This window comes from Ranitomeya variabilis, chromosome 4, assembly GCF_051348905.1.
Source record: "Ranitomeya variabilis isolate aRanVar5 chromosome 4, aRanVar5.hap1, whole genome shotgun sequence".
Classification (NCBI taxonomy): Eukaryota; Metazoa; Chordata; class Amphibia; order Anura; family Dendrobatidae; genus Ranitomeya; species Ranitomeya variabilis.
Window position 1 is genome coordinate 669,091,245 of NC_135235.1, and position 26,553 is coordinate 669,117,797.

At 43.6% G+C, this 26,553-nt stretch overlaps 1 protein-coding gene across 1 annotated transcript; it reads right to left on the minus strand.

Annotated features, from left to right (window-relative positions):
• Positions 1-1,622: 1,622 nt before the first annotated feature.
• Positions 1,623-26,553, minus strand: LOC143766265 (oocyte zinc finger protein XlCOF8.4-like). Its single transcript, XM_077253796.1, has 7 exons — positions 26,519-26,553; positions 15,199-15,342; positions 14,899-15,069; positions 14,692-14,815; positions 14,511-14,608; positions 14,225-14,312; positions 1,623-2,513 (listed from the first exon to the last, which is right to left on the minus strand). The coding sequence occupies exons 1-7, from the start codon at positions 26,531-26,533 to the stop codon at positions 1,678-1,680; spliced, it is 1,476 nt and encodes a 491-aa protein (XP_077109911.1). The 5' UTR covers positions 26,534-26,553; the 3' UTR covers positions 1,623-1,677.

A 26,553-nucleotide genomic window follows, 5' to 3' on the forward strand; every position in this document is an offset into this window, starting at 1 on the left:
CAAGTTTTCCCACTAAAAAAAGATGAGAGAAGCCTGTAATTGACATCATATGTAGACCAAAACTACGAGAGTCAAAATGACAAAACAAGTCCAGAAAAATCACCTTCTGTGGTTTGGCAAGATTTATTTTACAAATTATGGTGGAAAATAAGTATTTGGTCATTAACAAAAGCTCATCTCAATATTTTGTTATTTATCTTTTGTTGGCAATGACAGTGGTCAAATGTTTTCTCTAAGTCTTCACAAGGTTGGCACACACTGTTGCTGGTATGGTGGCTCATTCCTCCATGCAGATCTCCTCTAGAGCAGTGATGTTTTGGGCCTGTCGCTGGGCAACACAGACTTTCAACTCCCTCCAAAGGTTTTCTATGGGGTTGAGATCTGGCTAGGCAACTCCAGGACTTTCATATGTTTTTTACGAAGCCACTCCTTCGTTGCCTTGGCGGTGTGCTTGGGATCATTACCATGCTGAAAGACCCATCCACATTTCATCTTCAATGCCCTTGCTGATGGAAGGAAGTTTGCACTCAATATCTCACGATACATGGCCCCATTCATTCTTTCATGTACATGTATCAGTCGTCCTGGTCTCTTTGCAGATAAACAGCCTCAAAGCATGATATTTCCACCCTCATGCTTCACAATAGGCATGGTGTTCTTTGGATGCAACTTAACATTCTGTTTCCTCAAAACACAACGAGTTTTATTTCTACCAAACAGTTCTACTTTGGTTTTATCAGACCATATGATATTCTCACAACACACTTCTGGATAATCCAAATGCTCTAGCAAACTTCAGAGGGGCCCGGACATGTACTGGCTTAAGCAGGGGGGACACGTCTGGCACTGCAGGATCTGAGTCCCTGGCGGCGTAGTGTGTTACTGATGGTAGCCTTTGTTACGGTGATCCCAGCTCTACGCAAGTCATTCACTAGGTTCCCCTGTGTGGTTCTGGGATATTTTCCTCACCATTCTTGTGATCATTTTGACCCCAAGGGGTGAGATCTTGATAGAGCCCCAGATCGAGAGAGATTATCAGTGGTCTTGTATGTCTTCCATTTTCTTATTATTGCTCCCACAGTTGATTTCATCACACCAAGCTGCTTGCCTATTGCAGATTTTGTCTTCCCAACCTGGTGCAGGGCTACAATTTTGTTTCTGGTGTCCTTCGACAGCTCTTTGGTCTTCACCATAGTGGAGAATGGAGTATGACTGTTTGAGGTTGTATACAGGTGTCTTTTATACTGATAAGTTCAAACAGGTGCCATTACTACAGGTAATGAGTGGATGACAGAGGAGCCTCTTAAACAAGAAGTTACAGGTCTGTGAGAGCAGAAATCTTGCATGTTTTTAGGTGATCAAATACTTATTTTCCACCATAATTTGCAAAATAAATCTTGCCAAATCAGACAAGGTGATTTTCTGGATTTGTTTTCTCATTTTGACTCTCATAGCTGTGGTCTACCTTATGAAGTCAATTACAGACCTCTCTCATCTTTTTAAGTGTGAGAACTTGCACAATTAGTCGCTGACTAAATACTTTTCTTCCCCGCTGTATATAACTTTTCATGTACAATTTGTCAAAATAATGATTTAAAAGATATATATATATATATATATATATATATATATATATATATAATTGCTAGATCCCTGATATAATTTCTCTAACACATTTTACACATTGTCAGCATGAAAATTATTTCCCTCTATGTGACTTTTCTTATGTTTAACAAGATTTACTTTGTAGGCAAAACATTTGTCACAGTCTGAACATGAAAATGGCTTCTCACCAGTGTGAACTCTCTGATGTGTAGAAAGATTTGTTTTCTGGCTAAAACATTTCCCACATTCGGAACATGAAAATGGTTTCTCCCCTGTGTGAGTTCTTAGATGAACAACAAGATTATATTTCTCGTAGTAACCTTTCCCACATTCTGAACATAAAAATGGCTTCTCCCCTGTGTGAGTTCTTAGATGTATGATAAGTTTAGATTTATTGGAATAACAAATCCCACATTCTGAGCACAAAAATGGCTTCTCACCTGTGTGAGCTCTCTGGTGTCTCAAAAGAAGCGATTTCTGTACAAAACATTTCCCACATTCTGAACATGAATATGGCTTCTCTCCTGTGTGGATTTTGTTATGTACAACAAGAGCTGAATTGGATGAAAAACACTTCCCACATTCAGAACATGAAAATGGTGTCTCAGCACGGTGAATTCTCTGTGTAACAAGAGTCAATTCGTGCTTAAAGCTTTTCCCACATTCTAAATATAAAAATGGCTTTGTTTCAGTGCAAGCTCTTTGATGTTCCACATCCCATGTGTTGTTTCTATTTTGACGAACAGTCTGTATGGAGTCAGAAGATAGTACATGTTGAAATGGATCAGATGATGGATCTTTGCTGCAAAGCGTTGAAGGTAAATGTGGGATAATGATATCTTCTTCCAGTGTATCTGGTTTGATACCATGATCATCAGTGTTGAAATCTAAGCTCCAGGTAAGCTCATCTGCCCAAAAAAAGTTTTTAAGATATTCAATTTAATTCAGTAAAACTCAATTATTAATTGATCAAGACAGTAGAGGTAACAAATTTTCAATCTAAGCACTAATAGATTATGATGCTAGCCTGAGGTTAAGCTCAAACACTCCCTTGAAGCTAACTGCAGGTTAGCACACAGCAAGGCACCGTTGTGAAGGAGTATGTTCACGTAAGAAAACCCATGGCGCTGCAGCAAGTGTAGAGTTGGAATAGCACATGTGCTTTGTATTTTTTATTAGTAAAATACAAAAAAAAAAACCATAGGATTAGTTTTTTAATATTCCTTCTATACAGAATAAAAGCCAATGAGGGAGATTTATTAACCCCTTCATGACATGCGCCGTACTAGTACGGCGCATGTCATGTCTCCCCCTTTGATGTAGGCTCCGGCGCTGAGCCCACATCAAAGTCGTGACATGTCAGCTGTTTTGTACAGTTTTGAACATGAGTTCCGTCATCTTCACTTCTAATACTTGGGACCCCAAGATGAATGCGGCTTGCCTCATTTTGTAGGCAAGCGTAAAAGAGTAACTGACTATCCAATATATGCAGGAATGCAGAGAACAAAATTGAACTGCATCCGGGTAGAATCTCAGAAGGAGACAATTGCTCTGACTTCAGACAGTGAGCTACAGATTCCAGAATGTTCCTGGCATCTGATAAGAACTTCTCACTGTCCTTTCAGACTGCATTAAAGGACAAAGCGGTGCATTATCTAACCCTTAACTCTCAGGAGTCAGACAAGACATGTCCATAAAGGTACCGTCACACTAGGCGATATCGCCAGCGATCCGTGACGTTGCAGCGACCTGGATAGCGATATCGCTGTATTTGACACGCAGCAGCGATCTGAATCCCGCTGTGAAATTGCTGGTCGCTGCTAGAAGGTCTGCACTATATTTGGTCGCTAGGTCGCCGTGTATCGCCGTGTTTGACAGCAAAAGCAAGGATACCAGCGATATTTTACACTGGTAACCAGGGTAAACATCGGGTTACTAAGCGCAGGGCCGCGCTTAGTAACCCGATGTTTACCCTGGTTACCAGCGTAAAAGTTAAAAAAACAAACAGCACATACTTACATGCGTCCCCCAGCCTCTGCTTCCTGACACTGACTGAGCGCCGGCCCTAAACTGAAAGTGAAAGCACAGCGGTGACGTCACCGCTGTGCTGTTAGGGCCGGAGCTCAGTCAGTGTCAGGAAGCAGACGCTGGGGGACGCGCTGGTGAGTATGTGCTGTTTGTTTTTTTAACTTTTACGCTGGTAACCAGGGTAAACATCGGGTAACTAAGCGCGGCCCTGCGCTTAGCAACCCGATGCTTACCCTGGTTACCCGGGGACCTCGGCATCGTTGGTCGCTGGAGAGCGGTCTGTGTGACAGCTCTCCAGCGACCAAACAGCGACGCTGCAGCGATCGGCATCGCTGTCGCTATCGCTGCAGCGTCGCTTAATGTGACGGTACCTTTAGCCTGAAGAGAAGATTCAGGCTATGTGCACACGTCAGGATTCTTTGCAGAAATTTCCAAACAAAACCAGCCTTTTTCTGCAGGAAATCCGCATGCGTTTTTTGCACGTTTTTTGTGTGGATTTTTCGCGTTTTTTTCCAGAGCGAAAAATCCGCAAATTTAATGAACATGCTGCATTTTTTTACCGCGATTCATTTTTTTTTTTTGCAAAAAAAAAAACGCAACATGTGCACAAAAATTGCGGATTGCATTCTATTAATAGGTTGCTTAATGGATGCTTTTTTTTGCGTTATTATCGCATTTTTATAGTGAAAAAACATGAAAAAACGCGATAAATCCAGAACGTGTGCCTTAATATCATCTCTAACAAATACTATATTTCTTTTTCTGAGCAAGATGGGAACCCTATTACCATCAGCTAAAGGAAAACATTACTAAATACATTCATGGCCAGCAGACTGCCATCTTCCTCTTTCTGAATTCCGAGATAATGCTTTAAATTATTTTTTTTTATATCTACGTCCTACCTCCGGAGGCACGGCCTGGCATTCAGCAGTGGATTCAGTGTGGAATACGCTTGGAGGTAATATGTAGAGATATTGACCTTTTGCAACCTATATATATGGGCGGTTAGAGGAATTATACAACAGCATTTGATTCTGGATGCTTTTGTGACATGGGCGAATTGCGCCCTCAGCACTTGCTTTAGGCCGGTTTCACACGTCAGTGGCTCCGGTACGTGTGGTGACAGTTTTCTCACGTACCGGAGACACTGACTCACGTAGACACATTAAAATAAATGTGTCTCTGCACATGTCAGCGTGTTTTCACGGACCGTGTGTCCGTTTGCAAAACACGGAGACATGTCATGTCAGTGTTCGTGGGAGCGCACGGATCACACAGACTAATTAAAGTCAATGGGTCCGTGCAAACATGTACCGCACACGGATGCTGTCTGTGTGCCGCCCGTGTGCCGACTGAGGACCACATGGACCGTGCAGGAGACAGCGCTAGAGTTAAGCGCTGTCCTCCCTGCGTGTGGTGCTGAAGCCGGCATTCATTCCTTCTCCCCAGCAGCGTTCGCTCTAGAGAAGGAATGAAAAAAATAAAGGTTTTTGGGTTTTTTTGTGTTTAAAATAAAGTTCCTGGTCACCTCCCGCCTCCCACCCCCGTGCGCCCGCCCGCTTGCATTAAAATACTCACCCAGCTCCCGCGATGCTTCCTCTCAGCGCCGGCAGCTTGTCCTGTGTGAGCGGTCACGTGGTACCGCTCATTACAGGGATGAATATGCGGCTCCACCTCCCATAGGGCCGACGGCACTTTTATGCAATCCTAAAAAGACTGACACCACCAGATAACAGGTAAGACAGCGTCCACAGTGCCTCCATCTGCCTCATTATACGGAATCTTCCGCCAGAGGTTCTGTCTGAATCATGAATTTCAGAGATTTACACCGAAATCCCAGTGCAAGCGCTCAGCGCAGAGCACAGGATAAATGTGCGCCAAGACGTACTTCTCTCTTTGGGAGGCAAAATGAAAAGAAAAATCACCAGCATAAGAAGAATTGGTTTTATTTTTTACGCCGGTATAAGTGATTATGCGACCCTATTCTTTGGGTCGGGGCGATTACAGCGATACCACATTTATATGGGTTTTTATGTTTGGCTGCTGTCACACACTAAAAGATGCTTATGGAGCTGTATGGTGGCTCATTTGTCGGCGATGCGAGCATTTCCGGCCGCACGGCCGGAAGCGGTAGTTAAATGCCACTGTCCGTGTTTGAGTGGCATTTAACTAGTTAATAGCGGCAGGTGGATCGCGATTCCACCTGCCGCTATTGCGCGCACATGTCAGCTGTACAAAACAGCTGACATGTCGCGACTTTGATGTGGGCTCAGCGCCAGAGCCCACATCAAAGGGGGAGACACGACATGCACAGTACTAGTACGGATGCGGATGTACAGTACAGACCAAAAGTTTGGATACACCTCATTTAAAGATTTTTCTGTATTTTCATGACTATGATAATTGTACATTCACACTGAAGGCATCAAAACTATGAATTAACACGTGTAATTATATACTTAACAAAAAAAGTGTGAAACAACTGAGTAAAGTAATGATGGCCACTCGTTTTTCTTTACTTAGCTGCTTTTTTTCTTGCCATAATACAAATTCTAACAGTCTATTCAGTAGGACTATTAGCTGTGTATCCACCAGACTTCTGCACAATACAACTGATGGTCCCAACACCATTTATAAGGCAAGAAATCCCACTTATTAAACCTGACAGGGCACACCTGTGAAATTAAAACCATTCCCGGTGACTACCTCTTGAAGCTCATCAAGAGAATGCCAAGAGTGTGCAAAGCAGTCCACAAAGCAAAAGGTGGCTACTTTGAAGAACCTAGAATATAAGACATAATTTCAGTTGTTTCACACTTTTTTGTTAAGTATATAATTCCACATGTGTTAATTCATAGTTTTGATGCCTTCAGTGTGAATGTACAAATTTCATAGTCATGAAAATACAGAAAAATATTTAAATGAGAAGGTGTGTCCAAACTTTTGGTCTGCACTGTATGTGGATGCGTCGTTTTGACGAGCCCGCCGTCCGCACAAAACGCATCTTGTTGCGTTCCCGTGCGGTTGGCGGGCGAGTCAAAACAATGTATCCGCATACATCCGCATGTCCTCCGTACCCAATGTTAAAGATAGGTACGCAGGACGCCTGCAGAAGTATGCGGAAGTAGGCGGGGCTTAACAGAGGACGTACGCAGCCCTCCGCAAAACCCCCCAACGCAAATGTGAACTTAGGGCTTAGGGAATGAGGTGATACCCTCTCTTGGCTTTGGTGTCATAAATTGCTTATTTTGGACTTTTGTTCTAAATATCTTTCCTTAACATATTGTTTCAAGGCAGTCTGTTCAGGCCCAGACAATATGCAAAGGCAAGCTTTAGGTTATTTGGCATTAGGGACAAGATTAATAACACAATCCTTGGGATGATGGGGAGGTAATATTACCGCCTCTTTTTTTCTGAGAACACATCTCCAAAGTCTTTCAGGTACCCCAGCAGACCCTTGAAATTAGCAGAGCATGTTTGTACAGATTTTAGACATTTCTTGTAACAATTGGGGCTCCATTTAACAATTTCCTTCTGACCAATCAATAACAGGATTGTGAAGAAGCAGCCATGGAAGTCCCAGTACCAACCTAGCAGGTAAAATATCCAAAACAAAACAGGAGATGGATTCAGAGTCAAGGTTCCCACTTGAAGCATGAAATCCACCATTACCCCCTTCACCAAATGTCAGACTAATGGTGTCTTGTCAATGTAGAAAATTTGAAAGTGTATTTCCAAACGAACTGTCCCGAATTATAATTTAGAACCAGTCCCAAATCAATATACAGTGCCTAAAAGTAGTATTCAACCCCCTTCAGATTTAGCAGGTTTAATAAGATGCAAATAAGTTAGAGCCTTCAAACTTCAAACAAGAGCAGGATTTATTAACAGATGCATAAATCTTACAAACCAAAAAGTTTTGTTGCTCAGTTAAATTTTTATAAATTTTAAACATAAAAGTGTGGGTCAATCATTATTCAACCCCTAGGTTTAATATTTTGTGGAATAACCTTTGTTTGCAATTACAGCTAATAATCGTCTTTTATAAGACCTGATCAGGCCGGCACAGGTCTCTGGAGTTATCTTGGCCCACTCCTCCATGCAGATCTTCTCCAAGTTATCTAGGTTCTTTGGGTGTCTCATGCGGACTTTAATCTTGAGCTCCTTCCACAAGTTTTCAATTGGGTTAAGGTCAGGAGACTGACTAGGCCACTGCAACACCTTGATTTTTTGCCTCTTGAACCAGGCCTTGGTTTTCTTGGCTGTGTGCTTTGGGTCGTTGTCTTGTTGGAAGATGAAATGACGACCCATCTTAAGATCCTTGATGGAGGAGTGGAGGTTCTTGGCCAAAATCTCCAGGTAGGCCGTGCTATCCATCTTCCCATGGATGCGGACCAGATGGCCAGGCCCCTTGGCTGAGAAACAGCCCCACAGCATGATGCTGCCACCACCATGCTTGACTGTAGGGATGGTATTCTTGGGGTCGTATGCAGTGCCATCCAGTCTCCAAACGTCACGTGTGTGGTTGGCACCAAAGATCTCGATCTTGGTCTCATCAGACCAGAGAACCTTGAACCAGTCAGTCTCAGAGTCCTCCAAGTGATCATGAGCAAACTGTAGACGAGCCTTGACATGACGCTTTGAAAGTAAAGGTACCTTACGGGCTCGTCTGGAACGGAGACCATTGCGGTGGAGTACGTTACTTATGGTATTGACTGAAACTAATGTCCCCACTGCCATGAGATCTTCCCGGAGCTCCTTCCTTGTTGTCCTTGGGTTAGCCTTGACTCTTCGGACAAGCCTGGCATCGGCACGGGAGGAAACTTTCAAAGGCTGTCCAGGCCGTGGAAGGCTAACAGTAGTTCCATAAGCCTTCCACTTCCGGATGATGCTCCCAACAGTGGAGACAGGTAGGCCCAACTCCTTGGAAAGGGTTTTGTACCCCTTGCCAGCCTTGTGACCCTCCACGATCTTGTCTCTGATGGCCTTGGAATGCTCCTTTGTCTTTCCCATTTTGACCATGTTTGAGTGCTGTTCACAAGTTTGGGGAGGGTCTTAAATAGTCAGAAAAGGCTGGAAAAAGAGATAATTAATCCAAACATGTGAAGCTCATTGTTCTTTGTGCCTGAACTACAGTGCGGCAAAAAAGTATTTAATCATTCAGCAATAGTGCAAGTTCCACCACTTAAAAAGATGAGAGGCGTCTGTAATTTACATCATAGGTAGACCTCAACTATGGGAGACAAACTGAGAAAAAAAAATCCAGAAAATCACATTGTCTGTTTTTTTTATCATTTTATTTGCATATTATGGTGGAAAATAAGTATTTGGTCAGAAACAAAATTTCATCTCAATACTTTGTAATATATCCTTTGTTGGCAATGACAGAGGTCAAACGTTTTCTGTAAGTCTTCACAAGGTTGCCACACACTGTTGTTGGTATGTTGGCCCATTCCTCCATGCAGATCTCCTCTAGAGCAGTGAGGTTTTTGGCTTTTCGCTTGGCAACACGGACTTTCAACTCCCTCCAAAGGTTTTCTATAGGGTTGAGATCTGGAGACTGGCTAGGCCACTCCAGGACCTTGAAATGCTTCTTACGAAGCCACTCCTTCGTTGCCCTGGCGGTGTGCTTTGGATCATTGTCATGTTGAAAGACCCAGACACGTTTCGTCTTCAATGCCCTTGCTGATGGAAGGAGGTTTGCACTCAAAATCTCACGATACATGGCCCCATTCATTCTTTCATGTACCCGGATCAGTCGTCCTGGCCCCTTTGCAGAGAAACAGCCACAAAGCATGATGTTTCCACCACCATGCTTTACAGTAGGTATGGTGTTTGATGGATGCAACTCAGTATTCTTTTTCCTCCAAACACGACAAGTTCTGTTTCTACCAAACAGTTCCAGTTTGGTTTCATCAGACCATAGGACATTCTCCCAAAACTCCTCTGGATCATCCAAATGCTCTCTAGCAAACTTCAGACGGGCCCGGACATGTACTGGCTTAAGCAGTGGGACACGTCTGGCACTGCAGGATCTGAGTCCATGGTGGCGTAGTGTTATGACCCCAGTGGACAGGGTCTCAGAGGAACGTGTAAGTCTGCGAGATTCAAAAATCCAGCTCATAGGGCTGTGGTAACTGGGTTGACCAAATAGCTACTCCTAACGCCAACACTAGAAGTAGCCGGGGATCATGCCTACGGTGATCGCTAGATGACTCGCGCCAGCCGGAGAATCTAACTACCCCTAGGAGAAGAAAACAAAGACCTCTCTTGCCTCCAGAGAAAGGGACCCCAAAGCAAGATACAAGCCCCCCACAAATAATAACGGTGAGGTAAGAGGAAATGACAAACACAGAAATGAACCAGGTTCAGCAAAGAGAGGCCAGCTTACTAATAGCAGAATATAGCAAGATAACTTATCTGGTCAACAAAAACCCTATAAAAATCCACGCTGGAGATTCAAGAACCCCCGAACCGTCTAACGGTCCGGGGGGAGAACACCAGCCCCCTAGAGCTTCCAGCAAAGGTCAGGATACAGATAGGAACAAACTGGACAAAAATACCAAACAAAACAAAAGCAAAAAGCAAAGAAGCAGACTTAGCTTGAAAAACAGGAACAGGATCAGAGGACAAGAGCACAACAGATTAGCTCTGATTTCAACGATGCCAGGCATTGAACTGAAGGTCCAGGGAGCTTATATAGCAACGCCCCTGAACTAACGGCCCAGGTGAGGATATAGGAAAAGACAGACGCTCCAGAGTCAAATCACTAATGACCACTAGAGGGAGCAAAAAGCAAAATCACAACAGCGTAGTGTGTTACTTATGGTAGGCCTTGTTACATTGGTCCCAGCTCTCTGCAGTTCATTCACTAGGTCCCCCCGCGTGGTTCTGGGATTTTTGCTCACCGTTCTTGTGATCATTCTGACCCCACGGGGTGGGATTTTGCGTGGAGCCCCAGATCGAGGGAGATTATCAGTGGTCTTGAATGTCTTCCATTTTCTAATTATTGCTCCCACTGTTGATTTCTTCACTCCAAGCTGGTTGGCTATTGCAGATTCAGTCTTCCCAGCCTGGTGCAGGGCTACAATTTTGTTTCTGGTGTCCTTTGACAGCTCTTTGGTCTTCACCATAGTGGAGTTTGGAGTCAGACTGTTTGAGGGTGTGCACAGGTGTCTTTTTATACTGATAACAAGTTTAAACAGGTGCCATTACTACAGGTAATGAGTGGAGGAAAGAGGAGTGTTGTGATCCGCTTTTTGGGCTCCCCTAGTGGTGGCTGGTGGTACTGGAGACTTGTGTGTTCTTTTCTGCCTCAGCTCACCTGCTTCCATCAGTTTTGGGAGTTCCCTATTTAGCCTTGCTCTCCAGTCACTTCCTTGCCGGTCATCATTGTAACCTGAGTCTTTCAGTTGCATGTTCCTGCTACCAGTCTGCTGATCAGCTAAGTGGACTCTTGTCCTTTTTGTTTTGTATTTTTTGTCCAGTTTACAGTTTGTCATTTCCTGTTACTGGAAGCTCTTGTGGACTGAAATTGCCACTCCTGTGTCATGAGTTGACACAGGAGTCTTAAAGTAATTTCAGGATGGGTTTTTGAAAGGGTTTTTCAGCTGACCGTGAAGTCCTCTTTTGTATCCTTCCTCTATCTAGTAAGTGGACCTCGCTTTGCTAAATCTACCTTCATACTGTGTATGTCTTTTCCTCTGAACTCACCGTTAATATATGTGGGGGCTACTATCATCTTTGGGGAATTTCACTAGAGGTAAGCCAGGTCTGTTCCTTCCTCTTCCAGGCGTAGTTAGTTCTCCGGCTGGCGCATGGCATCTAGGCAGCCGTAGGAATGCTTCCTGGCTACTGTTAGTTGTGTGGTAGATTTAGGTCACTGTCAGCTTGAGTTTCCATCACCCGAGGGCTAGTCTGTTATTTTGTGTTTCTGATGTTCCCATGCCATTGGGGAATCATGACAGAGGAGACTCTTAAAGAAGAAGTTACAGGTCTGTGAGAGCCAGAAATCTTGATTGTTTGTTTCTGACCAAATACTTATTTTCCACCATAATATGCAAATAAAATGATAAAAAAACAGACAATGTGATTTTCTGGATTTTTTTTTCTCAGTTTGTCTCCCATAGTTGAGGTCTATCTATGATGTAAATTACAGACGCCTCTCATCTTTTTAAGTGGTGGAACTTGCACTATTGCTGAATGACTAAATACTTTTTTGCCCCACTGTACTTCTTAATACTTTAGGGGAACCAAACAGAATTCTGGGGGGTTGAGGGGTTGAATAATAAATGACCCTCTGATAAAACTTTTCACAATTTAAAAAAAAAAATAAACAAAGAAATAACATTCTTTTTTGCTGCAGTGCATTTCACACTTCCAGGCTGATCTACAGTCCAAATGTCACAATGCCAAGTTAATTCCAAATGTGTAAACCTGCTAAATCTGCAGGGGGTTGAATACTACTTGTAGGCACTGTAGTTAGCAACAGACCCACAGTAATTGAACGTCAATGCTGATAACACCTGGTTCTTTAAGGATAACACCATATTCATCAGTACTTTATCAGTGGAAGAGAAAAGTATCTGGGAGTCTGGGTGACCTCTGCAGCCATCACCCGGACTCAGACATTGTCCCAACAGTTTGCTTGGCTGAGGACGAGTTGGGCAATTCTTGACAAAATATCCAGTGAGACCATAGTACAGACAGAGTTCAAGATATTGTCTACATTTTCTCTCCACAGCATGAAGACTGGCAACTGCCAGGTAACTGCCAATGGCTCTACCTCCAATAAATGGACCTGCTAATGGGAAGTATAACTGTCAGCCTGCAGTACACCACATCTCTCAAGGATTCTGCGGTCCATTCATATGCTGAAACTCAGTACAGTTGTCCTCAGCCATGCATCCCCCCCCATGCCAGGTTCCTGATCTATGCCTCAGTGACCTGGATTATGTCGGGTTCATCATAGATCAGACCTGAAGAGTCAAAAAAAGCGTCCATAGAAGAACGTTCTGCGGCTTGTGGGGACAAGCAAAATGCCGATGTCTGAGAATCCCCTCGTGGTAAGGACATGTTTAATCCCACCCACTGGAACTGAGCATCTGATGACCAGAGACACAGGGTAAAAAGTAACCTATAGCTTTCCCTAAACATTTTTCTCTCGAAAATTTATAAGGGACGGCCATTACAGGTTCAAGAGAGACCAACTGTCCATCAAAGGTATTGACGTCACAGCCACTGCCAGCAGAGGAGAGCTATAGGAAGTTTTCAAACCATTTATCTGACCCTGCATCATATATTGCGATTCTGACATTCCTTAGTCACCTGCGTCAGATTCAGCACCTGGTCAAGGAGCGTGTGAACAGGATCCATACTGACCAAAAGACAAAATGTAAGGCCAGCCGAAATCATATGGAGTCACTTCTTATGGACAAGCCGTGAGTTAGGATAGTCAAGAAGTGAGAGGTCAATAGACAGGAGGGTATGTCATAAACAGAGGGAAGAAACAAAAAAACAAAAACGTAGTCAGGTAACGGTAAGAAGTCAAAATACCAGGAAGATAGCGTATCAAAGCAAAGGGGCTAAACAAATGGATGGTCAGAACAAGGTCCAAGGTCAGCCAGCAATGAACAAGCAGAGCACTAGGCACAGAGAACACAAACCACACTGAGCTGAAGCTACAGCTGGCAGTTATCTGATCCAATGGTCCAAAGGAAATAGGTTGGTAACCTGAAAATAATTAAAATGGTTGTCCACCCCTAAATCTTTAATGCAATAGTATAAATTATTCTTACATTACTGCTCCCTCAACCCTCTTTTTCTTGTGTGCCCTATGACAAAGACACTGGCAAAATGCTGAGTGGGGTTAATCGGCCATGTTATGGGCTGTGTTTTTGTGGACAGCTGACGTGTGGGTGGGAAGTGGTCCACCATATCTCCAACTCTGGGTGTCACCTAGAAGGTTAACAGGCCGCCTTCTGACTAATTGAGTATGCAGTGTACTCTGGAGGAGCTGACTTTCAAAGCTGGGCTCTTGGTAAACAGAACTGAAACCTGCTTTCCTGTGCAGGAAGATTCCCGCAGTTACAAGGACTATAGTGAGTGCTACTCTTTTGTTTATGGCAAAAGGGCTGAATATGTCGATTTATTTTGTTTGCACTGGTTTATGAGGCCTGTTTTAATAAACCAGTTGAAAATTTAAAACAGAAAGCATTCCTGAGACTACCTTTTTAAGCAACTGAGTGAGCCGATCTAGCACAGCCCAGATACCTTCACCGGTCTCTGTACTGCTTCTGGCCAGAAGAGCATATGACCGTTGTAGTAAGTTACTGATGGCAGAGGAGCACAATTTTGCTGTGACCATTGATTTATCTTCAGCAGTGATATGTCCGAGTGTAAAGAACAGACTATAGAGAATTCCTGAGATTTTTTTTTTTGTGTGGGAAAAAAGTGTCAATTGTGCCCATTTAACTATTCCACTAAAAATGTTGAAAAAAATAAAATAAAATTCAATACAATCCATTTAATAAAAAATACAGCAGAATTGTACCAACCAGTGACCGAGTAGAATTTAGAGGCTGTAACTCACCTGGGTGGTTATCTGTACAAATCTCTTTACACCTCTCATCACCCTTCACATATGTCTCTGTAGTATTAATATTGGTCAGATCTTTACCCTAAAACAAATAAAGTAAACGTTACCGACAGATGGAGAAGTCACATCTATGATCAGCTCTAATCCTGCCATCTCCACCGTTCTCATTATACAAGTTTAAAGCATATAATACTGGTGGATAAAACATGACTGAGCACAAGACCTTCACAGCCGTCTATATATCATAGGGAAAATCTCATGACACCTTCAATACATCTACCTGATAATCCTGAGGAACCTTGGGCTTGTCTTGTTTACAGTCCTGTGGAAGAAGAGGACGGGGACATCTCTCTGGTGTTGTTCTCTTACTGGATAGAACTGGTGGAAACACATACAGGGACTGAATTTATTCTTTACATACAGATAATTATAGGCCGTGTGTATTTAGTCCTGTCTATTACCTGGTGATGTGAGGGGCTGGGGAACCTCCATCATGACGTCCTTGTACAGATCTTTGTGTCCTTCTAAATACTCCCACTCCTCCATGGAGAAATAGACAGCGACATCCTGACACCTTATAGGAACCTGACAGATACAATGATACCATCATCCCCCCGATCCCTTCATTGCATTACAGTGTAATGTCCCAGGATTCCCAGCAGTGTCACCTCTCCACTGAGCAGCTCAATCATCTTGTAGATGAGTTCTAGGACCTTCTGGTCATTGATGTCCTCATGTATCAGGGGGTGAAGTGGAGGCTCTGTGGTTGGGCTCAAAGTTCTTGCCCAGGTCTCAAACACAGGGGTCTCACTAAAGTTTTTCTTCACTACTGTGTAATCCTGGTTTTGGAGAGACACATTAATAAATCTCACTACAGACATTTTCAGAATCCTCACCTCTCCAGTTCTGTCCATCTGTTATTCCCATAGATAAGAATGACGTAATGTGATGTCATCAGAATCTCTCACCTCTCCAGTAAGCTGAAAGAGGATCTCTAAGGTGAGGTGTAATATCCTCTCCGCCATCGTATCCTTGTCCATCCTTGATGGCTCAAACAGGAAAAAACTCTTATACAGAATATCTCCACTGAAAGGATCCGATATTGAATGGACCTGAATGGGATACAGATGAGCCGATGTAACATCATAAAGAATTCAGTGTAAAACTATACAGGATGTTGAATGCTTCATATGACAATAGTTGTATCACCTGCACACCAGCATCAATGCTGGGAGCAATTTTGTAGTAGCAATATTGTGATTATAAACTAAATTTGGGTCATGGGAGTCTTAGTGATCGACATTAGTGAATACGGCAGCTCCACAACTTTTGACAATTGTGCACACATCCTGGCAGTTAGCAGTAGATGTGACATACCCTGCCCCTCTCATCCGGTGCTAAAGTAAGCAGAGCAGGACTAAACCTTAAAAAAATTCACCATTATAGCCCTGTGTCACACTACAAACTGACACTAGAATCAACATTACCATCTGCAGGATTACTGTAACCACCAAGAAATACTGCAATAAAGAGAATACAAATGCCATACAAATGATCTTAGAGAGATGCGCATGAAAGACTACCATCATCCCCATTACGAGCAGTGTGCTATGAGGTCCCTTATTGTGATGCTAGTCACTACTCACAGATAAGCTGTGAGGCTGGGTAGTCAAGAGGTCTAAAGTCAAAAGCCAGGAAAGTACTTAATGGACAAAGTGGTGAGACAAAAGTGTAGTCAGAAAACCGTTCCAAATCAATATTCCAAGAAGGTAGTGGATTAATTCACGATAAAGAGGCTAGGCAAATAGATGGTCAAAGCCTAGGTCGAGCAGCAAAGGTCAGAATATAAAACAAGGAGCACAGAGCATCACACACTTCATGAACAATGCTACAACTGGCAGCAGTCAAAGAGAGAGCTGGTTAAATAGCCAGGTAGTTATTCTGAACAGGTGACATATGGATGAAGCCCCAACCCACCCTGCTCCTGATTCTACTGACAGCTCAGCATACCCCAGCATCCGACTGGACGGCTGAGCTATCCATCACCATAAGGAGAGCTCACCATGCCCCATTCCTAAATTGGACAGAACTGTCATTCACTGCGTGCAAACAGTAAGATAAGAGGAATCGTAACACATCCTAGAGATAATATTTATATCCCACTTATATCAGACTTTTATAGCAAATCCAGTTTAAAAATTAGCACCAATTAAAAAGGTCCATATCTCTGGAACATATGACAGGATATATATTATATATATATATATATATATAACAGTAGGGGAACACAGAATAAAAGAAGAGTAAAAACTGGTCCCTTTTCACCTGTTGGCAGTTCCTCTTTAAACCCTTAGTAACAGAGCCAATTTTGACCTTAATGACCAGGCCAAAATGTTTGAACTCTAACCACTGTCACTTTATGTGATAACTCTGGAACGCTTCAATGGATCCCAGAGATTCTGAGAATATTTTTTCTTGACATATTGTATTTCATGACAGTAGTAAAATTTGTTTGATACAACTTACAACTGTTACAACTGATACAACTGTTTATTTGTGAAAATATAGTAAATTTAATGAAAATTTTGCAATTTTCAAACTTTTTATTCTTATGCCCTTGACCCAGAGAGTTATGTCATACAAAATAGTTAATTAATAAAAATGTCCAACATGTCTACTTTACATCTGCATCATTTTTTAAACATAATATTTTTTGTTAGGAAGTTAAAGCGTTAAAAGTTGACCAGCGATTTCTCATTTTTCCAACAAAATCATTTTTTTTTTTTTTTTTAGGGGCCACATCACATTTGAAGAGACTTTGGGGGGCCTATATGACAGTAAATACCCAAAAGTGACACCAGTCTAAAAACTGTACCCCTCAAAACCACATAAAAAAATAAGTTTTTAACCCTTCAGGTGCTTCACAGGAACCAAAGCAATGTGGAAGTAAAAAATGTACCACAAAATTTGTTGTGCAATTTCTCCTGAGCACGTGGATACCCCATATGTAGGTGAAAACTATTGTTTGGGCGCATGGCAGGGCTCGTGCACGGTTTGACTTTTTGAATGCAAAAATAGTTGGAATTGAGAGGGGACGCCATGTCGCATTTGGAGAGCCCCCAATGTGCCTAAATGTTTGTAACTCCTCTACAAGTGACCCCATTTTGGAAAGTAGACCCTTCAAGGAATGTATCGAGATGTGTGGTGAGCACCTTGAAGCCCAAGGTGCTTCACAGAAGTTTATAACGTAGAGCCGTAAAAATAAGAAAATCGAATTTTTCCCACAAAAATATACTTTTAGCCCCAATTTTTTTATTTTCACAAGGGTAACAGGAGAAAATGGACCCCAAAATTTGTTGTACAATTTTTCCTAAGTTTGCCGATACCCAATTTGTGGGAAAAAAAATACTGTTTGGGTGCATAGCACGGCTTGGAAAGGAAGGAGAGACTTTTTAGACTTTGATTGAATGGTCTGTGAGCATCATGCTGCGCTTGGAGAGCCCCTGATGTGACTAAACAGTGGAAACCCCACAAATATGACTCCAGTTTGGAAAATAAACCCCATCAAGGATTTTATCCTCGGGTATAGTGAGTATTTTGAACCCACAGGTACTACACAGATTTGATAACATTAGGTCATCATATGGAACATTTTCATTTTTTTTTTTTCATGAAAATGTTGTTTTAGCCCCAATTTGTAATTTTCACAATGGATAATAGGTGAAAATGGACCCCATAATTTGTTATTCAATTTCTTGATGATAACCCATATGTGGTCAAAAACTTCTGTTTGGGCACATAGCAAGGCTAGGAAAGGAAAGAGTTCTATTTGTCTGGAATTGTGAAAGAAATGTCGCTTTTGGAGAGCCATGCAGAAACCCCGACAAGTGGCTCCATTTTGGAAACTAGACTCCTCAAGGAATTCATCTAAGGGTGTACTGTGCATTTTTAACCAACAGATGATTTACAAAATTCAACAACATTTAGATGCGAGAAAAAATATTCCACTAAAACACCGGATTACGTACCGGTAATGCTCTTTTATAGAGCCACGACAGCACCCACTTGAGAGAGGGGATCCGCCCCCAGGAACAGGAAACCCTATGGAGAGATAAAAGGGGCAGTCCCCCTCGCTCCCACAGTTGGGTTACAGAGATTGCGAGGAACCGCCCACCAGATTTAGTAGGCAATTTGATTTCATCATTTATCATTAGTTAACTTAGTATGGCTAACTACAAGAACCAAAAAACACCCTTAATCGTGCTTTTATAAAAATAACTTAATAGGGTGGGAAGTAAAGGGGTGCTGTCGTGGCTCTATAAAAGAGCATTACCGGTACGTAATCCGGTGTTTTCTCTTCGCCACGACAGCACCCACTTGAGAGACTTTCAGAGATAGTCATTTGGGAGGGATCACAGTGTTAAGAACTGATCTACCAAAGGACAAGTCAGATGAAGAAGACAAATCCAATCTATAGTGATTATAGAATGTAGTAGGAGAAGCCCAGGTTGCGGCCTTACATATCAGTTCTATTGGAACTTCCGCTCGCTCGGCCCAGGATGATGCTATCGCCCGAGTGGAATGTGCTTTTACAGTCTCAGGCAGCTTCTCCCCCTTGGATGAATAGGCCAGACATATTGCATCCCGAATCCACCGAGATAAGGTACCCTTCGTGATTCCATCTCCTTTCCTATGGCCCTGGAAGGAAATAAAGAGAGCCCTGCTCTTCCTCCAGGCGCTAGTTCTGTCTAAATAGGCTAATATGGCTCTCCTCACATCTAATGTGTGGTATTTTTGTTCTTCCTGATTCGTAGGGTTATCATAGAAGGAGGGAAGAAAAATTTCTTGTGACCTATGGAATTTAGTACATACTTTGGGCAAGTAGGAAGGGTCTGTTTTTAGGACAATTCTATCTGGAAAAATAGACATAAATGGTGGATCTATCGATAATGCCTGTATGTCGCTTACTCTTCTGGCTGATACCAAAGCAACAAGAAGAGCTGTCTTGATGGAGACATGTTTTATGTGAGCTGAATGTAGTGGCTCAAAGGGGTGGTCTGTTAGAGCTTCGAGGACCAAATTAACATCCCAAGGTGGTACATGGGGAATTTGGACTGTCTCTGACCTTTGGCAAGCTGCGATAAACCTAGCTACCCACCTGTCACCTGCAATATCGTGACCATATAAAGCACCAAGCGCAGAAATATGTACTTTTAAGGTACTGACTGCCAGACCTAAATCGCGCCCTTTTTGAAGAAATTCTAGGACCATAGGGATATGAATTTCGTTTGATAGTGCTGTTGGGTAGAGGTTTAAAAATTTTTTCCACACTCTCACATAAATGGATGTGGTGGATTTTTTCCTACTTAGTAGCAGAGTGTCAATTACTTTGTTAGAAAATCCTCTCATTTTTAGCAGCTGCCTCTCAAATGCCAGGCTGTCAACCGCAGTCCCTTCACCTGAGGGTGGTTGAAGGGGCCTTGATAGAGAAGATCCTGATCCTCCGGAAGGATCCATGGGTCTGAGATTGACATGGCTCTCAGCCAGGAAAACCATGGCCTCTTGGGCCAAAATGGAGCTATTAAGATCACATGAGCTCTGTCTTCCCTTATCTTTCTGATCACTGTTGGAAGAAGTATTAGAGGGGGAAAGGCATATGCTTTCTGGAATGTCCATGGGACTTGCAGAGCATTGAAGATATCTGGATTGTCGGATCGGAACAATGAAGCGAACCTTTTGACTTGTCTGTTTCGTCTCGTCGCAAAGAGGTCTATCTCGGGAGTGCCCCATTTTTTGACTATCATTAAAAAGATACGTCGGCTGAGAACCCACTCTCCTTGGCGGAGAGTGTGGCGGCTGAGGAAATCCGCTTTTGGATTGTCGACTCCTCTCACGTGTAGTGCAGACAAGGATAGGAGGTGCTCCTCTGCTATGGATAGAATGTCGGCGGCTATAGACATGAGAGCTTCTGATCTTGTTCCCCCTTGGTGATTTAAGTATGCCACTGCAGTCATGTTGTCTGAAAGGATTCTTGTATGCTTTCCGTGTAGCTGTGGAAGAAATTTACATATGGCATGATAGATAGCCTTCAGTTCTTTTTTATTAGAAGAATCGTTCGATTCTTCAAGAGACCACAGACCTTGAACTATTTGATCTCCTAAGTGTGCTCCCCAACCACTAGGACTGGCATCGGTAAAGATTGTTCTTGAAGGTTCAACCACCCAGGGAACCCCACTGGTGAAATGATTCTGATCTAACCACCAGGTAAGAGAATTTAACACGTCTGTTGGTAAAGATAACCGACTATCTAATTGGCCCTGTAACCTCTCTTCTTCTTGTAGAATTTTATACTGTAATTTTCTACTATGGTATTGAGCCCATGGGACAGCCGGGATACATGATGTGAAGGAACCAAGAAGAGACATCCCTTCTCTTAGGGAGATTAGGGGGTTATTAATCACCGAATGTACTTTGTTTATAATCGTTATCTGTTTAGAGTCGGGAAGAAAGCATCTCTGACTAGTAGAATCTAGAATAAGTCCCAGGAATGTTTGACGAGTTGTGGGGGATAATCTGGATTTTTCCCAGTTTACTAACCACCCCAATTCCTGCAGGGACGAAATTGTATGAAGTACTCGCTGATGGCATTGGGAAAAGGAGTTACCCACTATCAAAAGGTCATCTAAATATGGTATTACAAGTGTGTCTTTTAATCTCAAATATGACATTACTTCCGACATTAATTTTGTGAAGACTCTCGGGGCTATCGACAGTCCAAAGGGCATTGCTGTATACTGATAATGCCTTACTTGACCTCCCATCATAACTGCCACCCGAAGATATTGCTGATGTTCGATGAAGATTGGTAGATGATAATACGCATCTTTAAGGTCAAGCACTGCCATAAAGCAATGGGGAAAAAGAAGCTTAATGGTTGATCGTATAGATTCCATTTTAAAGGTTTGGTTTTCTAAGAAGACGTTTAGTCTCTTCAGGTTAATTATTGTTCTAAACGATCCGTCTGGTTTCGGAATCAAAAATAAAGGGGAATAAAAACCCCTTCCTTTTTGATGAAAAGGTACTTCCACTAGTACGCCTTTGGACAGGAGATTTGTTATTTCTTGTTCCAAGGCCTCTTGTTGTGATTGAGACCTTAAGGAAGTCAATAAGAATGAGTCCGGAGGGACTCGGGCAAACTTTAATTTTAGACCCGTAGATATAAGGCTAGTTGCCCACGGATTGGAAGTTATTGTCAGCCATTGTGATGAGAACGAAGACAACCTACCACCAACGGGTAGATCTGTCCTAACGGGGTTTATCCTCAGGTTTGAATGGACGTTTCCCAAAAAACGCTCCTTTTTGTTTAAAATCTTTATTAGCCCAGCGGTCTTGGTTTTTATAGTCCTTTCTCCTATTAAAGATGGGCTTTCGGAACGCTCTCCTGTAGGATGGAAGATAAGAGTTATTGGGGAACCCCTTCTTCCTCTCACCCGCTTTAGTTAGTATTTCGTCTAACTTAGTACCAAATAGGTACTCACCCTGGCATGGAAGACCACATAATTTAGATTTTGTTTGGGGATCTCCTTTCCACCCCTTTAGCCATAAGGCTCGACGAGCTGCGTTAGTCAGACCTGCCGATTTGGCCGCTAGTCGTATGGAATCAGCTGAGGAATCCGCTAAAAAGGCTGTAGCTCCCCTAATTAACGGCATGGAAGAGAGTAATCTATCTCGGGAAAGGCCGCTTTTTAATCCTTCTTCTAAATCGTTCAACCAGACAAGCATGGACCTGGCAGTGCATGTGGCTGACATAGCCGGCCTGAAGGCTCCCGTACAGGACTCCCATGCTCTTTTTAGGAGGGTATCCGCCTTCCGGTCCAGCGGGTCTTGCAAGGAACCGGAATCTTTCACGGGTAGCAAAGATTTCCTAGAAGTGGAGGCCACTGCTGCATCCACCTTCGGGGCTTTTAACCATATGGAGAAATCTTCATCATTAAAGGGATAGCGTCTTTTTGACGAAGACGGTAATCCTCTTTGTCCCTGGCTTTCCCACTCCTTTTTTACTACATTCTTTATTGCTGGAATTACAGGAAAGGAAGGTTTTTTCTTCTCTGACAGGCCTGCAAACATCACGTCCTGTGGGGTTTTAGGGGTTTTCGTGTCCTCAATACCCATGGTGTTACAAACTGATCTGACTAAATTATCGATACTGTCTGTGGGAAAGCATGTATCTCGCTCATCATCTGAGGAAATATTTCGGGAACCATCCGAATCTTTATCCTCAATGTCAGAGGACTGCTCAGACCTAGGGGAGTTATATTTTTTCCTACTCTCGGGAATTTTTTCTGAGCTTCGGAAGGCCCGCAATTCTTCTCTAATCATACTCCTTATATCTTCCGACCTTACTGAAGATTCCTCACGTAAGGTGGATTCGATGCAAGGCTGGCACAGCTTCTTTAAATAATTATCGGGGAGCGGCTGAGAGCATAAAGCACATTGTATGTGTTTGGTTTTCCCCGTTCTTTTTGCCTAAGGAATATAGACAAAGAGGGGGAGTATAATCAGCCTAAGAAGGGTACAGACACACACTCACCCAGTGAGGTTGTTGTTACAATACCGGCTGATGAGGAGGAGACGGAAGCACAGATGGAACCGACCGGCCTGATTTTTTGCTGGCGTTCTTAGAAGAAGATCTGCGGCTGCTGCTTGTGTGGCTGCCAGGTGTAATAGCGGTGACTTCAGATGAAGCCATCGCCGGGTTCTGCGGAGATGCCATGATGGACGCCGGAGGATCAGTGCCGGCGTCCTTTTGTAATGGGGGCCGCCATCTTGCTTCCTGCCACACCCGGAAGTGACCGCTACATCCGGGTCGCGGCTCTGCTGTATGCGCCTGCGCCTGCGTCTCCACCAGCTTCAGCGCAGGCGCCGTCCCTCCTGACTCACCCCGGAAGTTCGCAATACTGCTTCCGGGGGACAATACACCGGACCCACGCTGCCTGCGCACCATACGAGATGGCGCCGCAGGATCACCTTACCCCAGCGAGTCGGTCCCTGCAGGTCCGCTGGGTGGATCTTCGTGAGCCAGGCGACTCCCCGGACCCGGCCTCACGGTACCTGCCAGCAGAGGGGGGAAACTGTCATAGGACCCCCGACGCTGCTTCCAGCTTCTGGAGCCCTTGCCGTCCCATAAAGGTAAACTGCGCAAGCGGCATCCAGGCTGGGTATCCTCTTCTCTCCAAGCGTCTCCCGTAGGAACAGGAAACCAACTGTGGGAGCGAGGGGGACCGCCCCTTTTATCTCTCCATAGGGTTTCCTGTTCCTGGGGGCGGATCCCCTCTCTCAAGTGGGTGCTGTCGTGGCGAAGAGAAAATAGAGTTTTACCACCAGCAACACCCCTCGGACCAGACCGCCCGTAAGTGAGTATAATAAAAGTTATTTTTCTTCTCTTACAGGTCAAGTTGGAGGCTTATCTACAGCATTATAGAATGCTGTTTATCAGCCCTGAAAGACAGTGGCCGTAACTTACATTGGCCAAAACTGGTGACAGGTTCCCTTTACATACTGCTGTCACGATTGACAGTAGTATTTAAGGGGTTAATCGGCACCAGGTTTGATACTGCAGAGCGTCAGGGCTTAATCATGAACTTAACCCATTGGGGTGTAAAAATAAAAAGTAGTATAACACTTACAGTATCTGACATAAACAGGTGTATATTGAAGCCCTTGTGCTTGGTAGGTGAGAAATGAAGAACGAATATGTGCAGACTATAAAGGAATGTACATGTTCTGTATTACACTGTGTTCCAAATTATTATGCAAATAATATTTCCTCATATTTTCTCTAAATTACCTATCTGAATTGCAGTCATTGTTATTTTCCAGTCATCTACTATTCCAGTATAATTGCAATGTTTTGGAAAAAACTGCCTATGAACACAGTATCTTTTAAAAAAAAATAAACACTCAAAATGCATGTTCCAAATTATTATGCACAGCAGAGTTTAACCTTTTTTTTTTATTTTGAACAAAAAAATGGTCAATTGTGAAGTTATAAGCATTACCAGCTTATTACAAAATGAAATCAAACAGTTTTCAAGTGAAAACTTTATTCTAGGTGATGTTACATTTGCACATAGGACCCCTTGTTCGAAAGAAGCTTCTGAACTCTCTTGTCCATTGAATTTGTCAGTTTTTGGATGGCTTCTGCTTCAATTGTTTTGCATGTGGACAGAATACCCTCCCAGAGCTGTTGCTTAGATGTGAACTGCCTCCCGCCATCATAGACACTCCTTTTGATGATGCTCCAGAGGTTCTCAATGAGGTTGAGGTCAGGGGAAGATGGTGGCCACACCATAAGTTTGTCCTCTTTTATGCCCATAGCAGCCAGAGATGCAGATGTGTTTTTTGCAGCATGAGACGGTGCATTATCATTTATCATGCATGAAAATGATCTTGCTGCGGAAAGCACGGTTCTTCCTCTTGAACCATGGCAGGAAGTGTTGTTTTAGAAACTCATAGATTATGGAGTTCATCATAAAGGGGCCGACAATCTCTCTCCCCATGATTCCAGCCCAAAACATTACTCCACCTCCTCCTTGTTGGCGCCTTAGCCATGTTTTCATGGGGTGTCCATCAACCAGCCATCCTCCACTCCATCCATCTGGACCATGGAGCGTTGCACGGCACTCATCGGTGAACAAAACAGTTTGGAAGTCAGTCTTCATGTATCGTTTGGCCCACTGAAGCCATTTCTGCTTGTTGCAGTGGATAGAGGTGGTCGACAGGATGGCTTACGCACAGCTGCAAACCTCTGAAGGACCCTGCATCTTGTTGTTCTGAGGACGTTGGAGGCACCAGCAGCTTCAAAAACTTGTCTGCTGCTATGACAAGGCATTTTTGCAGCTGCTCTTTTAACCTTACGCAATTGCCTGTTGGAAAGAGTCCTCAATTTTTCTTTATCAGCACACACACGTGTGTGCTGGGAATCAGCTACATACTTCTTGATTGTGCGATGATCACGATGAAGTGTCTTGGCAATGTTGATTGTAGTCATGCCTTGACCTAAATACTCCACAATTTGTTGCTTCTCAGCAGCCGACACATTCTTTTTCTTTCCCATTTTGGCAAAAAATGTAGGCTGCTTAATAATGTGGAACAGCCTTCTTAAGTAGTCTTGCCTTTATTTGGACACACCTGCCAAACTAATTTGCATAGGTATCTGCAATTGCTTTCAGTGATATAAAGAGCCCTGACACACATCACCATCATTGAGTTTAAATGACAAACAAAAAAATTCTAACCTTATCACTCCTAAACTCTTTGTGCATAATAATTTGGATTGGAACACAGTGTATTGTTACTGGTCAGTCATTGATACTTGTATATTAGTACATTACAGCACTAACGGGCAGTAATATTGTATAATAGGGAGTGGTGCGGGACCACCTCTTTAAAAAGATAAGTGTTTGTTCCATTAGGTGTGAATATGCGGTACACTGGATAGGACACAGACAGAGACAGGGGCAGACGCCCGACACAGACAGGAACAGGGGCAGACGCCCGACACAGACAGGGACAGGGGCAGACGCCCGACACAGACAGGGACAGGGGCAGATGCCTGACACAGACAGGGACAGACACCCGACACAGACAGGGACAGACACCCGACACAGACAGGGACAGACACCCGACACAGACAGGGACAGACACCCGACACAGACAGAGACAGCTGCCCGACACAGACAGGGACAGGGACAGGGGCAGACGCCCGACACAGACAGGGACAGGGGCAGACGCCCGACACAGACAGGGACAGGGGCAGACGCCCGACACAGACAGGGACAGGGGCAGACGCCCGACACAGACAGGGACAGGGGCAGACGCCCGACACAGACAGGGACAGCTGCCCGACACAGACGGGCAGACGCCAACACAAACAGGTGCAGCCAACAGGTATCCTGTGCTACTTGAGCTAAATACATGAGATGATCCCCCTGTCCAGTCGAGACTATAGAAGCATTATGCCCAGTACTGCTACAATCCACTAATATACAAGAAACAAAACAAACAAACAAAAAACTATTTTTGTACCAATAAGTTATTATTCTTTTCACTACATTTTCCCCCATAAATCGCTTCCACTACAAATTTTAGCTCACAGTGCAGATACCGGCCCCTCACACATCTACATCAGAGGGAAAGGAAGACGGTCTGTCTCTTGGAATGTGACGACAGAAAAAGTGCTAAAGGGGTTAATGTCCCCCGCCCAGTAATGGGGGCTCCGGCACTTACCTCCACACACCACATATATGGCTGCTCTGTGCGCA

Excerpts from the sequence above, each read along its gene's own strand:
- LOC143766265 (XM_077253796.1), bottom strand. Across the intron at positions 15,070-15,198 it reads TCTTTCAGCTTACTGGAGAG|GATTACACAGTAGTGAAGAA; the intron begins GTGAGAGATTCT and ends CTCCAAAACCAG. Across the intron at positions 2,514-14,224 it reads TTGTACAGATAACCACCCAG|ATGAGCTTACCTGGAGCTTA; the intron begins GTGAGTTACAGC and ends TTTTTTGGGCAG.